General features: G+C 46.6%; 1 protein-coding gene across 2 annotated transcripts in view; it reads right to left on the reverse strand.

Moving 5' to 3' along the window:
- elovl2 (ELOVL fatty acid elongase 2) overlaps positions 1 to 17500 on the reverse strand; it is a 307754-nt gene that overhangs the window by 162071 nt on the left and 128183 nt on the right. For both annotated transcript variants that reach the window (XM_085988799.1, XM_085988800.1), the window contains exon 3: positions 10292 to 10479. In XM_085988799.1, coding sequence (XP_085844925.1) covers positions 10292 to 10479 — 188 coding nt within the window. The remainder of the gene's footprint in view (positions 1 to 10291; positions 10480 to 17500) is intronic.

Genomic DNA, 17500 nt, shown 5'->3' on the forward strand with positions numbered 1-17500 from the left:
CCACCCCACCACCCCTTTTCCCCCCCTCCCCCACCACCCCTTTCCCCCCCTCCCCCCACCACCCCTTTTCCCCCCCCTCCCCCCACCACCCCTTTCCCCCCCCCCCTCCCCCCCACCACCCCTTTCACCCCCTCCCCCACCACCCCTTTCCCCCCCCTCCCCCCACCACCCCTTTCCCCCCCCTCCCCACCACCCCTTTCCCCCCCTCCCCCACCACCCCTTCCCCTTCCCCCCCTCCCCACCACCCCTTCCCTCCTCCCCACCACCCCTTTCCCCCCTCCCCCACCACCCCTTTCCCCCCTCCCCACCACCCCTTTCCCCCCCTCCCCACCACCCCTTTCCCCCCCTCCCCACCACCCCTTTCCCCCCCTCCCCCCACCACCCCTTTCTCCCCCCTCCCCCACCACCCCTTTCTCCCCTCCCCCACCACCCCTTTCTCCCCCTCCCCCACCACCCCCTTTCTCCCACCACCCCTTTCCCCCCTCCCCCACCACCCTTTTTCCCCCCTCCCCCACCACCCCTTTCCCCCCCTCCCCCACCACCCCTTCCCCCCCTCCCACTCCCCCACCACCCCTTCCCCCCACCACCCCTTCCCCCCCTCCCCCACCACCCCTTCCCCCCACCACCCCTTCCCCCCCTCCCCACCACCCCTTCCCCCCCTCCCCCACCACCCCTTCCCCCCCCTCCCCCACCACCCCTTTCCCCCTCCCCCACCACCCCTTTCCCCCCTCCCCCACCACCCCTTTCCCCCACCACCCCTTTCCCCCCTCCCCCACCACCCCTTTCCCCCACCACCCCTTTCCCCCCTTCCTCTCTCTCTCCTTCTCTCTCTCTCTCTCTCCTCTCTCTCTCTCCTTCTCTCTCTCTCTCTCTCCCTCTCCCTCTCTCACACTCCCATTCTCTCTCTCTCCCCCTCTCTCTCTCTCCCTCTCACACTCCCAGTCTCTCTCTCTCTCACACTCCCATTCTCTCTCTCCTCTCTCTCTCTCCCCCTCTCTCTCTCTCTCCCCCCCCCACTCTCTCTCTCTCCCCCCCCACTCTCTCTCTCTCCCCCCCCCTCTCTCTCTCTCCCCCCCCCCACTCTCTCTCTCTCCCCACTCTCTCTCTCTCTCTCTCTCTCTCTCTCTTCCAACAACAATTCAACTCGTCATTCAGGACCCAATCACCCTGGGCACAAACTGTTCTCCCTCCTGCGGTCCGGACGTCAGTACCGCAGCATCCGAACCAGGACCAGCAGGTTTAAGAACAGTTTCTATCCACAGCAGTGCGCCTACTGAACTGCTAACCGCACTGCCCCATATATTATAGTTATATGTTTATGTAAATATATATATTGTACTTATATTACCATATATTTATCATATTACATTACTATTATTTCCAGTGGTAATTGAGGCTTTTTTGCACTATTCATCATATCCTGCAACTTGGACTGTTATTGCTATACTTTCTGCTTATTTGCTTATTGTTTTTATTTATACTTGTTTTTTATTTTTGCTTTTATATTTATATGCTTGTATTGTGGGAGTGAGTGGGGAGTAAGCATTCCATTGTGCTTGTTACATATGGCAATAAAATGATCTTGAATCTTGAATCTCTCTCCCCCACTCTCTCTCTCCCCCCCACTCTCTTTCTCTCTCTCCCCCACTCTCTCTCTCCCGCACTCTCTCTCTCCCCCAGTCTCTCTCTCTCTCTCTCCCCCAGTCTCTCTCTCTCCCCCAGTCTCTCTCTCTCTCTCTCCCCCAGCCTCTCTCTCTCTCTCTCTCCCCCAGTCTCTCTCAATTCAATTCAAATCGCTTTATTGGCATGATAAGGTACATCTTATGTTGCCAAAGCATCAAAATTTATGGTTGAACACATAAACGCAGTTCTATTCATACAGTGTATAAACAGGTATATCCCTGAGTGTATAAATATACATTCGCATTATTTATATATACTCTTTTCTTAGGTTTACTGGTTGTCCCTCTGTTCATGGCAAGCTGTAACATAGTGTGCCGCCAGTGCTACACAGCTTCTCTCCTCCCCCAGTAGGTATGGGAGTTTTTGGTCGTCATTCAGATTTCTGAATTCAGGGCATATTTGTGAGAATTTTGGTAGAAATTCTCCCTGATGTCCTGATATTTTTCCACAGGCTGTGAGGAAGTGCATCTCTGTCTCCACTACTCCCTGACTTGCAGTGAGAGCATATCCTGTCCTCTCTTGGCAGCCTGGTCTGCCTGTGTCCTGCCTTTTTCGATCGCTAGGCTATGTTCGCTAAGTCTGTACCTTGTCAAGGTTTTTCTCAGTTTGTTATCCTTTACCATGGTCAGGTACTCAGCCATGTTGTATTGTCTGTTTAGGGCCAAGTAGCAATTGAGTTTGCTTTGGGTTTTTGTTGTTTCTGCCCAATATGACAGGTATTTTTCGTTTTGTTTAGTGACAATTGTGTTGGGTCGAATTCTCTCTGCTACGATGTCACTGTCCTGGGGCTGGTTATTGTTAGTAGTGTTAGTGTTGCTTCACTGAGTCCCAGGACTAGTTGACTGAGGGAGTTATTCTGTATGGTCCTCTCTTGGCATTCAAGGCTTTGTAATGATAGCAGTGGGGGTTGCTCATTTTTAGGTGTTTCCAAAATTTGGTGGCTCTTTTTTGGATAGTAATTATTAGTGGAAATTGGCCTAGTTCTGCCCTGCATGCATTGTTTACAGTTTTCCATTTGAGTCCCGGGATACTTTACAGAATTCTGCATGTAGGATCTCAATTGGGTGTATGTCCCATTTTGCAAATTCTTGTTGTGTTAGCGGGTCCCCACACTTCACTGCCATAGAGTGCAATTGGTTCAATTACTGATTGAAAATTTGAGCCAAATGCTAATTGGGATTTCTATTTGGATTGATCTTTTAATGGCGTAGAAAGCCCTTCTTGCTTTCTCTTTCAGTTCATTCACAGCCAGTTTGAAATTTCCCGTAGAGCTGATTTTTATGCCCAAGTATGTGTAGTTGGTGGTTTGTTCGATTTAGTTGTTCCTAGTGTGAGATTTATTTTGGGTCCCTGATGTCTGGATCTTTGTTGGAAACACGAGGACTTTGGTTTTTTTGGAGGTTTATTGTCAGGGCCAGGTCTGACAGACTGATTCCAGCAGATCCAGGTTCTGCTGTAGACCCTCCTTAGTTGGTGACAGCAGAACCAGGTCGTCTGCATAGAGGAGGAATTTAACCTTGGATTCATATAGGGTGAGCTGGGTGCTGTAGATTGTTCAAGTAGTTTTGCTAATTCAGTTATGTAAATATTAAAGAGTGTCGGTGAGATTGGCGAGCCCTGCGTCACCCCCTGCCCCTGTGGGAAGTATTTTGTTTGTTTGTCTCCAATTTTAACTGCACATTTGTTGTTTGTATACATTGATTTAATTACATCATATGTTTTTCCCCCCCCTACCCCGCTTTCGATAAGTTTCAGGAATAGCCCGTCGTGCCAGATGGAATCGAAAGCCTTCTGGAAATCTATAAAGCATGCGTAGATTTTGCTTTGTTTTGATGGACGTGTTTGTCAATTAGGGTCTGTAGGGTGAAGATATGATCTGTGTTCTATAGTTTGGCAGGAATCCAATTTGGCTTTTACTCAAGACATTGTGCTCCTCAAGGAAGTTTATAAGTCTTTTGTTTATGATACTACAGAAAACCTTTCCCATGTTACTGTTTACACAGATGCCTCGATAGTTATTTGGGTCTCCTTTATCCCCACTTTTGTATATGGGCGTTATGAGTCCTTTGTTCCAGATATCAGGGAAGTAACCGACACTCAGAACCAAGTTGAAGAGTTTCAGTATCGCCAATCTCATTTTATCGTCCGTGTGTTTAATCATCTCGCTTAGGATGCCGTCTGCCCCGCAAGCCTTTCCTGGTCGCAGGTCCTTGAGTTTTTCAATTAGCTCTTTTTCAGATATTATGGTGTCTATCGGGTTTTGGTTATCTTTTATGGCAGATTCTAGCTTTGCCAGTTTTTTCGCATATTTGGTATTTGCTCTGGGCTTAGTGTGTTTTTCTGGTATAATTTTTCAAAATAGTTTTCCCACGTGTCACCGTTTTGAATGGCCAATTCATCGTGTTGTTTTTTGTGTAATGTATTCCAGTTGTCCCAGAAACAATTGGAATCAATGGATTCCTCAATGGAGATGAGTGTATTCTTAATATACTGCTCTTTCTTGGTTCTGAGTGTGCGTTTGTATTGTGTTAGTGCCTGACAATAAGCAAGGCGTAATTCCTCGTTTCTGGTTGTCTGTGTTTTTGGTTTGATATTTTTCTGAGTTTTTTCCTCATGTTCTGGCAATCGGAGTCAAACCATTTTTCGTAGTTTTTTGTTTTGGGTTTGTTCTTTTCGAACTTTCAAGTTTGACATTGATGCAGATTATCAAAAATATTATTTAGGTTATTCACTGCCCGGTTTACGCCTTCTTTATTGTGTGTGTATGTATTTTCCAGAAAGGTGTCCAAGAGAGCTTGAGTTGTTTGGTTGCTAATTGATTTCTGGTATATTTCCGTGCTGTTTTTGGCCCATCTGTAGGATTTTTTAATGTTGTACAGTTTACTGGGTTGTGTTTCTGTGTTGGTTGTTTCTGTCCTTTCAAGATATGCAGTAATTTGACTGTGGTCTGACAATGTTGTTTGGCGGTTTGACGGTGAATGTTCTGAAAGAGGATGGTCTAGATCTGTAATCATATAGTCTACGGTGCTGAAGCCAAGAGGTGAGCAATAGGTGGGTCTTCCTAGGGAAGTCTCCCAATAACCTACCATTGACAATGTACAGACCCAGACTTCGGCAGAGCTGCAGTAGCTGTTTTTCCGTTAGTATTTGTCTGTTTGGTCGCAGTTATGCCTGTGTGGATGGGAAGGGAGATCAAAATGGTTGGCTCTCTCTCTCCCCAGTCTCTCTCTCTCCCCCAGTCTCTCTCTCTCTCCCCCCCAGTCTCTCTCTCTCCCCCAGTCTCTCTCTCTCCCCCCAGTCTCTCTCTCTCCCCAGTCTCTCTCTCTCCCCAAGTCTCTCCCCCAGTCTCTCTCTCTCCCCCAGTCTCTCTCTCTCTCTCTCCCCCAGTCTCTCTCTCCCCCAGTCTCTCTCTCCCCCAGACTCTCTCTCTCTCTCTCTCTCTCTCCCCCAGTCTCTCTCTCCCCCAGTCTCTCTCTCCCCCAGTCTCTCTCTCTCTCCCCAGTCTCTCTCTCTCTCCCCCCAGTCTCTCTCTCTCTCCCCCAGTCTCTCTCTCTTCCCCCAGTCTCTCTCTCTCCCCCCAGTCTCTCTCTCTCTCTCTCTCTCTCCCCCAGTCTCTCTCTCTCTCTCTCCCCCAGTCTCTCTTCTCCCCCAGACTCTCTCTCTCTCTCTCTCCCCCAGTCTCTCTCTCTCAATTCAATTCAATTCAAATCGCTTTATTGGCATGATAAGGTACATCTTATGTTGCCAAAGCATCAAAAATACATTTATGGTTGAACACATAAACGCAGTTCTATTCATACAGTGTATAAACAGGTATATCCCTGAGTGTATAAATATACATTCGCATTATTTATATATACTCTTTTCTTAGGTTTACTGGTTGTCCCTCTGTTCATGGCAAGCTGTAACATAGTGTGCCGCCAGTGCTACACAGCTTCTCTCCTCCCCCAGTAGGTATGGAAGTTTTTGGTCGTCATTCAGATTTCTGAATTCAGGGCATATTTGTGAGAATTTTTGGTAGAAATTCTCCCTGATGTCCTGATATTTTCCACAGGCTGTGAGGAAGTGCATCTCTGTCTCCACTACTCCCTGACCCCCAGTCTCTCTCTCTCTCCCCCCCCCCCCAGTCTCTCTCTCTCTGTTTCCCCCAGTCTCTCTCTCTTTCCCCCAGTCTCTCTCTCTCTCTCTCCCCCCCAGTCTCTCTCTCTCTTTCCCCCAGTCTCAGTCTCTCTCTCTCTCTCCCCCAGTCTCTCTCTCTCTCTCTCTCTCTCCCAGTCTCTCTCTCTCTCTCTCTCTCTCTCTCCCCCCCAGTCTCTCTCTCTCTTTCCCCCAGTCTCTCTCTTTCCCCCAGTCTCTCTCTCTCTCCCCCAGTCTCTCTCTCTCTCTCTCCCCAGTCTCTCTCTCTCTCTCCCCCAGTCTCTCTCGCTCTCTCTCTCTCCCCAGTCTCTCTCTCTCTCTCCGTCTCTCTTTCCCCCGTCTCTCTCTCTCTTTCCCCCAGTCTCTCTCTCTCTCCCCCAGTTTCTCTCTTTCCCCCAGTCTCTCTCTCTCTTTCCCCCAGTCTCTCTCTCTCTTTCCCCCAGTCTCTCTCTCTCTTTCCCCCAGTCTCTCTCTCTCTCTTTCCCCAGTCTCTCTCTCTCTCTTTCCCCCAGTCTCTCTCTCTCTCTCTTTCCCCAGTCTCTCTCTCTCTCCCCCAGTCTCTCTCTCTCTCTCTCTTTCCCCCAGTCTCTCTCTCTCTCTCTCTTTCCCCCAGTCTCTCTCTCTCTCTCTTTCCCCCAGTCTCTCTCTCTCTCTCTCTCTTTCCCCCAGTCTCTCTCTCTCTCTCTTTCCCCCAGTCTCTCTCTCTTCCCCAGTCTCTCTCTCTCTCTCTTTCCCCAGTCTCTCTCGCTCTCTCTTTCCCCCAGTCTCTCTCTCTTTCCCCCAGTCTCTCTCTCTTTCCCCCAGTCTCTCTCTCTCTTTCCCCCAGTCTCTCTCTCTCTCTCTCTCTCTCCCCCAGTCTCTCTCTCTCTTTCCCCCAGTCTCTCTCTCTCTCTCTTCCCCAGTCTCTCTCTCTCCCCCCTCTCCCCCAGTCTCTCTCTCTCCCCCCTCTCCCCCGTCTCTCTCTCTCTTTCCCCCAGTCTCTCTCTCTCTTTCCCCCAGTCTCTCTCTCTCTTTCCCCCAGTCTCTCTCTCTCTTTCCCCCAGTCTCTCTCTCTCTTTCCCCCAGTCTCTCTCTCTCTTTCCCCCAGTCTCTCTCTCTTTCCCCCAGTCTCTCTCTCTCTCCCCTCCCCAGTCTCTCTCTCTCCCCTCCCCCAGTCTCTCGCTCTCTTTCCCCCAGTCTCTCGCTCTCTTTCCCCCAATCTCTCGCTCTCTTTCCCCCAATCTCTCGCTCTCTCTCTCTCTTCCAACAACAACATGCCGTGAAAAAACCCTCGGCACCGCCGGGCACTTCAGCTAGTATTATATAAAATGGCACCCAGTGTCAGACACAAGGGATATTGGAAAACCCTGATAAATCTTCATGCTACATCAACTGCATCTTGACCTACCCGGGGACGATTTAACTCACCATAGATCAGATACTGTGGTTTGATGCTAATGGGTCAAAAACCAGAGAACTAAGAGCTAGATGTAGTAACATGCAAATTAAATCAAGGAAATAGAAAAGTGGATAAACTCTTTTAGCAATAATAAATAACCTAATTTGAGCTTCTCTGTGCCTGAAGTACAGCACTTTCCATTTCAGCCCAACAAGAACATAAGAAGTAGGAGCAGGAGTAGGCCATACGGCCCCTCGGGCCTGCTCCGCCATTCAATAGGATCATGGCTGATCCGAATCTAGACTCACGTCCACTTCCCTGCCCTCTCCCCGTAACCCCTAATTCCTTTATCTGCTAGGAAACTGTCTATCTCAATTTTAAATTTAATTAATGCTGCTACCACAGCTCTCTGGGGTAGCAAATTCCATAGATTTACTACCCTCTGAGTGAAGAAGTTTCTCCTCATCTCAGTTTTGAAGGCGCAGCCCCTTATTCTTAGATTATGCCCCCTAGTTCTAGTCTCCCCCATCAGTGGAAACATCCTCCCCGCATCCACCCGATCAAGCCCCCTCACAATCTTATATGTTTTGATAAGATCGCCTCTCATTCTTCTGAACTCCAATGAGTAGAGTCCCAACCTACTCAACCTTTCCTCATGCGTCAACCCCCTCATCTCCGGAATCAACCGTGTGAACCTTCTCTGAACCGCCTCGAGAGCAAGTATATCTTTTCTTAAATATGGAAACCAAAACTGCACGCAGTATTCCAGGTGTGGCCTCACCAATACCCTGTATAACTGCAGCAAGACTTCCCTGTTTTTATACTAAACAGCCAAATTCTGATTAACTTAGATTGCAGATCTTAATTTACTCCTGAAAAAACACTTCTAAAATTCACCCAGTTCATCTATTATTTTATAATAAGAACTTTGTTAAATTCTGATTTTCCCTGTTGCACACCAAAGCTGCATCCCTCAGGAAGTTCTGGACAGTGGGCTGTTCCTTTGGCACCATCAAGAGCTCTACACAAACCAGCATAAGTAGCTTCTTATAAACCAAACCTTATAAACCAAATGTGTAGGTTTATCACTCTAAGTCATCTCACCGTCAGTAACTGTAGAGGGCATCATGGTCCTTTCTGAGAAACTTACAATTATTGTAACTGAATCTTTGATATTCTAGGAACATAGGAAGGGGAATACGCCATTCAGCCACTCAAGCCTGTTCCACCAGTTGATTAGATCAGGGCTGACCTATATCTTAACTCCATCTGCCCACTTTGGTTCTGTAACTCTTAATACCCTTGCCAAACAAAAATCAATTAATCTCAAGTTTGAAATTTTCAATTGATCTAGCTTCAACAGCTTTTTGAGGAAGAGAGTTCCAGATTTCACCAACCCTTTGTGTGAAGAAGTGCTTCCTGACATCACTCTGAATGGTCCAGCTCTAATTTTAAGGTTATTCCCCCTTGTTCTGGACTCCTCCCACCAAAGGACCAAAGGAAAAAGTTTCTCTGCATCAAGTCTATTGAATCACTTAATCATCTGGAACTCTCTTCCTCAAAAGGTTGTTGAAGCTAGGTCAATTGAAAATTTCAAAACTGAGATTGATTGATTTTTGTTAGGCAAGGGTATTAAGAGTTAGATTACCCCTTCATCTTGTATACGCAAGGGAATACAAGCCTAGTCTATGCAACCTTCCCTCATAATTTAACCCTTTAAGCCCAGGTATCATTCTGGTGAATCTGCAGTGCTATCCCTCCAAAGCCAATATATCTTTGCTGAGGTGTGGTGCCCAGAACTGAGCGCAATAATCTAAATAGGGTCTAACCAGAGCTTTATAGAACTGAAACATAACTTCCACACCTTTGTATTCCCGCCTCCTGAAGATAAAGGCCAAGTTTGATAGAGGCATTCAAAATCATGAACGGTTTTGACAGAGTAAATAAGGAGAAACTGTTTCCAGTGGCAGAAGGGTCGGTAACCAGAGGACACAGATGATTGGCAAAAGAACCAGAGGCAACATGAGGGAACTCTTTTTTAAACAGTGAGTTGTTTTGGTCAGGAATGCACTGCCTGAAAGGGTGGTGGAAGCAAATTCAATAGTAACTTTCAAAATGGAATTGGATAAATACTTGAAGGGAAAAAAATGACAGGGGAAAGAGCAGGGGAGTGGGACTAATTGGATAACTGTACTAAAGAGCCAGCACAGAAATGATGGGCCAAATGGCCTCCTTCTTTGCTGTATCATTCTATGATTCTATGATTCCATTAGCCATTTTAATTAGTTTTTATGCCTATCCACTAGCTTTTAGTGATGTCTGCCCTTGGACACCTAAATCTCTCTGCTCATCCACAGTTCCTCGCTTCTCATCATTTAGAAAATACTCTGATCTATCTTTCTTAGGTTCAAAGTGGATGACCTCACCCTTCCCCACATTGAACTCCATCTGCCAGTTTTGCGCACTCACTTAATCTATCAATGTCCCTTTGTAACTTTCTGTTTCCATCTACACTATTTACTGTGCCACTTAGATATCTGGCTCTCTATTCCTTTATTCAAGTCATTTATAAATATAGTGAAAAGCTGAGGCCCCAGTACAGATCCTTGGGGGGCACCACTCGTCACATCCTGCCAATTGGAGAACATGCTAATTATCCCTACTCTCTGTCTCCTATCTCCTAATCAATTCCCTACCCATGGCAATAGGTTGCTTCCAATTCCATAAGCACTCTCATTTTTGAGAAATGTCCCTTATGTGGAACCTTATCAAATGCCTTCTGGAAGTCCATATAAATAACATCCTTAGACACTCTCTTATCTGCCACATTAGTTACATCTTCAAAAAATTCAACTAGGTTCGTTAGACATGACTTACCCTTTACAAATCCATACTGGCTCTCTCTGATCAGTTCTAACCAAAGACTTTTAGACCAAAGGTCCATCAAAGTTAAAATACTTTTTTGGGGGGGAACTGTGCCAAATGGCCTCATGTCAAGATTCGGTGCAAAACAAATCAGTAGATCAATAAATGAAATGCGGCAGTTAATTCAGAAAGATTTAAAATAAATGAGGACATTGAGTAAAATCTTACCTCAATTAACATGTAGAGCGAGAGAAGCATTACTCCAAAGTTATAGATTATTAAGTGAACCCTGAGAGAGAATGCAGGTTTTTCCTTCATATACTTTGTTCCCAGCCATATAGTAAATAGGTAGAATAGTGTAAGGAGGAATGTAGGTAAATACGAATCCAGCATAAGCCATCCTCTAACCCTGGGATCTAAAAATGAAAAAAAAAATCACTTCAAATCCAGTTCCCTATATTTAACAATTGCTATATTGACCCAGAAATTCGGGTCGGGGGCTTCCCGCGGGTGTAAGCCCCCGATCTGCACTTACCTAGCGTGCCGGCCATCGAGCTGTGGGCCCGCGTGGGATTCCGATCCTGAGCCTCCTCCAACTGTTGGCGCGCAGTGCTTGCGTATCCCAGGGGCGCAGTTAGTTCGATGCATCCCCTGGGATCACGTGGGCCATGGGGAGCCAATGGTAGCAGGGAATGCTCATTCATAAATTTGACAGGAAGAGCTGTCAAAACTTATAAATACTACGGGCCCCAAAACATCACTAAATCTTCAAATAATTTTTTTTTTTTAAATCACATTTTTAAAATAAACTATAAATTACATGAAATAACTATTTTAAACAATAATTTAAATTTTTGAAAAAAATAATTTTATTTTCTAACGGGGCTAAAAATAAACTTACCTTGCTTTAAAGTATTTAAAAATGATAAACCTGTGGAAAAAATGTTTTAATTTTAATTAATTCACCACTTACCCTGTAAAAAGCAGGCCTTACGCCTGCTTTTTATGTGTAACTTTTGGAGACTTACCCTCCCGGGAAAACCTGCAAAAAAAAACGAAGTTCGATGCGCACGCGCACCCTCTCCTGCACACGCGTTCGACCACTGAACCCCTTCGTTCAGGGGAACGGAAGTGCCGGTTTCCTGCGCATGCGCAGTGCATGCAGGAAACCGGCACTTCTATTGGACCTACGGGTGAGTACCCCGTGCGTACTCACCCGTGGAGACCCGAATTTCTGGGCCATTATACACAAAATATACCGGAAAATGTGCAACAAAAACCTTCCAGTTATTTCAGAAATGGATCAAGATGAAAGTGGATTTTGCTTGGCGGGTTGAATCTGCAATTTTGTATTAATTGTTTGACCCTTCAATTTGTTAAAATCTGTGTGAATACTTCAATATCACTACATCAACCCCAGGAACTGGCTAAGAAAGTTTCTGCACTAAATAGAACTCAAAGGGGCAAAGTCATCAGGAATCCCTGGGGTCGATCTTAACGTTTGGGTGTCCGACAAGTGGCGCGCGCAGTCAGCCTGGCTATTCCATGGGCAAATTCAGCTGCTTCATCAATGACCTTCCCTCCGTTATAAGGTCAGAAGTGAGGATGTTCACTGATGATTGCACAGTGTTCAGCTGTATTCGCAATTTCTCAGATAATGAAGCAGTCCATGCCCACCCGCAGCAGGACCTGGACAGCATCCAGTCTTGGGCTGTTAGTGGCAAGTAACATTTTTAAAATTCATTTATGGGATGTGGGCATCGCTGGCAAGGCCAGCATTTATTGCCCATCCCTAATTGCCTTTGAGAAGGTGGTGGTGAGCCGCCTTCTTGAACCGCTGCAGTCTGTGTGGTGAAGGTAGTGCCACAGTGCTGTTAGGTAGGGAGTTCCAGGATTTTGACCCAGCGACGATGAAGGATCGGCGATATACTTCCTAGTCAGGATGGTGTGTGACTTGGAGGTGGTGGTGTTCCCATGCGCCTGCTCCCCTTGTCCTTCTAGGTGGTAGAGGTCGTGGGTTTGGGAGATGCATCCAAAGAAGCCTTGGCAAGTTGCTGCAGTGCATCTTGTAGATGGTACACACTGCAGCCACAGTACGCCGGTGGTGGAGGGAGTGAATGTTTAAGGTGGTGGATGGGGCAAGTGGAGAGTATGCCATCACACTCCTTACTTGTGCCTTGTAGATGGTGGAAAAGCTTTGGGGTGTCAGGAGCTGAGCACATCTTGAAAATGACCAACATATTTTGTATCCTGCATTTGTTATACAGAGAAAGAGGGAACCCCTTCAGCAGAGGACCAGGAGAGTCCACCTACAGCTTTGGAACAAAGGGAGAAGGAAGCCAAAATGGGCGAGGCTGGTGAGCAGCCAGGAAGACTGGTACATCAATCATTGATTGAGAGGATTTTCACCAAAAATCGGTATTTGTGGCTCTGCTTGCCTAGTCCTATGGTCATAATATTGGGCCTGAAATTCGGGTCCCCACGGGTGAGTACACGCTGGGTACTCACGCGTAGGGCCAACAAAAGTGCAGGTTTCGTGCATGCACTGTGCATGCGCGGGAAACCGGAACTTCCGTTCCCTTAAAGGAATGGGTTCACAGGTCAAACGCATGCGCTGGAGAGGCAGCGCATACGCCTGGAACTTCCGGTTTTTTTTTGTTTTTTTTTTAAACAGGTTTTTCCGGGAGGGTAAGTCTCCAGCAGCTACGCTTTTAAAAAGCAGGCGCAAGGCCTGCTTTTAAGAAGGTAAGTGGTGAATTAAGTAAAATTAAAACATTTTTTCCACAGGTTTATCATTTTTAAATACTTTAAAGGTAAGTTTATTTTTAGCCCTGTTAAAAACTGTAATTCATTTTTTCAAAAATTTAAATTATTGTTTAAAATAGTTATTTTATGTAATTTATAGTTATTTTAAAAATGTGATGTTTTTTAAAAAATTTATTTGAAGTTTTAGTTATGTTTTGGGGCCGATCTCTATTTCATAGATTTGACAGGTCTTCCTGTCAAATCTATGAATAGAGATTCCCTGCTACGATTGGCTCTCCATGGCCCACGTGATCCCAGGGGACGCTTCGAACTAACTGCACCCCTGGGATACGCAAGCACTGCGCGCTGGCAGCTGGAGCAGGCTCAGGATTGGAATCCCACGTGGGCCCACAGCACAACGGCCGGCGCGCTAGCTAAGTGCAGGTCGGGGGCTTGCACCCGCGGGAAGCCTCCGACCCGAATTTCTGGCCCAATATACCAGTCTCACAACCAACATGCTGTGCGCTATGACCAGTGCCTCTACTACCACCCTGCCTCCTTACAACTACCTGTAACATCCATGTGTTCCTTCTGACCAATGCAGACAGTAAATTCCAAGGAAGCTGCAACCAGTTTAATTCCCTACTCAAGTTTGTGTCTCTGCTCCAGTGTTTATTTCCCCAGTGCTTGCCCTCGGTTACACTATAGGTTATCAAGTAACTCATCTCGGGCTCCTTCTGAGTGGTACCTCAGAGGAGTCCGCTGCTGAAGAGGATAACTGAGTCATCACCATGAAAGGTAACAATCACATCTAGCGATTGGGGAGGGGGATGCATGAAGTTGCACTATCTAACTGACAGGGGGAGCTGCTGAACCAAATGCTTCTTAATTTTTATCCACGGCAGAAAACGTATCTCATCCGACATTCTCAGAACTGCTCACAATCTTACACACGTCTTTAAATCACCCCTCGGTCTTCTATTTTTAAGAATAAGTAGTTCTAGGGTAGTTGCCCTCTCCTCAAAGATGAAATTAATCTAAAAGCCCTCCTATGTACTCCCTCAGTAACAATATCTTTAATTAAAATAGGGAGACCAAAACTGCATGCAGTATTCCAGATGTGGTTTCACCAAGGCCAGCGGGGTGGATGATGACAGCCTTCTCGCGGCCCACCCTGTTACATGATCTTAGATCACAACTAATGTCGTCTCAAAGGACACCGAACTTGTCCTTAAATCGACAAGTGACAGTAGCAAACCAAACAAATCAAACGGTCCACTCCAGGACCAAAGAAAACTACAGGTAGGCCCAGCCATCCGAATATGCCAACTTAACATCGAAGGCATCTCTTGTTCAAAATGCGAATACCACGAAAGGTTACTCAAGAAACACAGTGTCGATGTCCTGGTTCTTGAAGAAACACACATCGAATACATTCACCAGTTTGACACAAGAGGATGTATCACAGGTTTTGACCTAATCGCTTTCAATAACCATCCCAAATATGGCCTGGCATGCTATGTCAAACAAGGCATCAAAGGCTGCATAGCAGTATTGCTGGAGTTTTCTCTGCAGCAATACGAGTAAGAGAACTAACAATGGCCCAGAAATTCGGGTCGGGGGCTTCCCGCGGGTGTAAGCCCCCGACCTGCACTTACCTTGCGCGCCGGCAGTTGAGCTGTAGGGCCCCGTGGAATTCCGATCCGGGGCCTGGCCCAGCTGCCGGCGCGCAGTGCTTGCGTGTCCCAGGGGCGTAGTTAGTTCGATGCATCCCCCGGGATCACGTGGGCCATGGGCAGCCAATCAGCGCAGGGAAAAGCCCATTCATAAGTCTGACAGGAAGACCTGTCAAGACTTATAAATACTACGGCCCCAAAATAGCAGTAAACCTTCAAATACATTTTTAAAAAACATCACACTTTTTAAATAAACTATAAACTACATTAAATAGCTATTTTAAACAATAATTTAAATTTTTGAAAAAAATAATTTTATATTCTAACGGGGCTAAAAATAAACTTACCTTGCTTTAAAGTATTTAAAAATAATAAACCTGTGGAAAAAATGTTTTAATTTTAATTAATTGACCACTTACCTTGTAAAAAGCAGGCCTTACGCCTGCTTTTTACATTTCTAAATTCTAAAGACTTACCCTCCCGGAGAAACCTGTAAATAAAACGTAAGTTCAAAGCGCACCCGCAGACTCCCCCGCGCACACGTTCGACATCTGAACCCCTTCGTTCAGAGGAACGGAAGTGCCGGTTTCCCGCGCATGCAGGAAACCGGCACTTCCATCAGGCCCACGCGTGAGTACCCCGTACGTACTCACCCGTGGAGACCCGAGTTTCTCGGCCAATATTATCTACAATCCACCACTCGTACAGTGGCCTGATCCACTGCTCCCTCCTAGCCAACATCCATCCATTCATCTCGGAGACTTTAATAGCCACCACACAATGTGGGGCTATGCAGACGTCAGCTATAATGGAGAAGCAATTGTACAGTGGGCTTCACCAGAGAATACATTCTTCCTTTTTGACACCAAAGATCGAGGTACATAGGATTACATAGGATATACAGCACAGAAACAGGCCATTTGGCCCAACCAGTCCATGCCATAGAAACATAGAAGATAGGAGCAGGAGTAGGCCATCCGGCCCTTCGAGCCTGCTCCGCCATTCAATGAGATCATGGCTGATCATCCAAATTCAGTACCCTGTCCCTGCCTTCTCCCCATATCCCTTGATCCCTTTGGCCTTAAGAAATACATCCAACTCTTTTTTGAATATATTTAATGAACTGGCCTCCACCGCCCTCTGTGGCAGAGAATTCCACAGGTTCACCACTCTCTGGGTGAAGAAATTCCTCATTTCAGTCCTAAATGGCTTACCCCTTATCCTTAGACTATGACCCCTGGTTCTGGACTCCCTGGCCATCATAAACATCCTTCCTGCATCTAGTCTGTCCAGGCCTGACAGAATTTTATAAGTTTCGATGAGATCCCCTCTCAATCTTCTAAACTCCAGTGAGTATAAGCCCAATCGACACAATCTCTCCTCATACGTCATTCCTGCCATCCCAGGTATCAGCCTGGTGAATCTTCGTTGCACTCCTTCCATGGCAAGAACGTCCTTCCTCAGGTAAGGCGACCAAAACTGCACACAATACTCAAGGTGCGGTCTCACCAAGGCCCTGTACAACTGTAGCAAGACATCCTTGTTCCTGTACTCGAACCCTCTTGCTACGAAGGCCAACATACCATTTGCCTTCTTAACCGCCTGCTGCACCTGCATGCTTACCTTCAGCGACTGGTGCACAAGAACACCCAGGTCTCTTTGCACTACCCCTTCTCCCAATCTATTGCCATTCAAATAATAATCTGCCTTCCTGTTTTTGCCACCAAAGTGGATAACCTCACATTTATCCACATTATAGTGCATTTGCCATGTTTCTGCCCAATCACCCAATCTGTCCAAATCGTACTGGAGTTTCACGACATCCTCCTCACAGCTTCCCCTCCCACCCAGTTTTGTGTCGTCTGCAAATTTGGAGATATTACATCCAATTCCCTTGTCCAGATCATTAATATATATTGTGAACAGCTGGGGTCCTAGGACCGATCCTTGCGGTACCCCACTAGTCACTGCCTGCCATTCGGAAAATGACCCGTTTATTCTAACTCTTTGCTTTCTGTCCGCCAACCAGTTCTCTATCCAAGTCAATACCTTGCCCCCAATCCCATGTGCCTTAATTTTGCACACTAATCTCTTATGTGGGACCTTATCGAAAGCCTTCTGAAAGTCCAAATACACCATATCCACTGGTTCTCCCTTATGCCAGGGTTTATGCGCCATTTGAGCCTCCTCCCGTCTTTCCTCATCTAAATCTATCAGCATAACCTTCTATTCCCTTCTCCCTCATATGTTTGTCTAGCCTCCCCTTAAATGCATCTATATTATTCGCTTCAACCACTCCCTGTGGTAGCGAGTTCCACATTGGACCGGATAGCATCCCTGGATGGGTACTCAAGGAATGTGCTGATCAGCTGGCTGATGTCTTCACCACCATCTTCAATCTGTCATCGGCCCAGGCAGTAGTCCCTACATGCTTCAAGACCGCTACCATTATTCCTGTGCCAAAACAAACGGCTGTGACGTGCCTGAACGACTATCGACCTGTCGCACTCACACCCATCATAATGAAGTGTTTTGAGAGACTGGTCCTGGCTCACATCAAAGCCAGTATTCCCGCCTCTCTTGACCAACACCAGTTTGCCTATCGTGCAAACAGATCAACGGAGGATGCAATCACAACTGCTCTACACTCGGCACTGAATCACTTAGATGGTAAGGAGACCTACATCAGAATGCTGTTCATAGACTACAGCTCAGCATTCAACACTATCGTCCCCAACAAGCTGGCCACCAAACTCTTGGCCTGAACACTTCCCTCTGCAACTGGACCCTGGACTTCCTAACAAACAGACCCCAGTCTGTCAAATTAGGTAACCACACCTCCCCCCCACTGACCCTGAACACGGGGGCCCCACAAGGATGTGTGCTGAGCCCCCTCCTCTACTCCCTCTTCACCCACGACTGTGTGGCTGTTCATGGTTCCAACACCATCATCAAGTTTGCGGATGATACCACGGTAGTAGGCCAGATCACCAACAACAATGAGTCAGCCTACAGG

Source organism: Somniosus microcephalus, chromosome 5 (genome assembly GCF_052327205.1).
Source record: "Somniosus microcephalus isolate GS21.2 chromosome 5, FLI_Smic_1.0, whole genome shotgun sequence".
Taxonomy (NCBI): domain Eukaryota; kingdom Metazoa; phylum Chordata; class Chondrichthyes; order Squaliformes; family Somniosidae; genus Somniosus; species Somniosus microcephalus.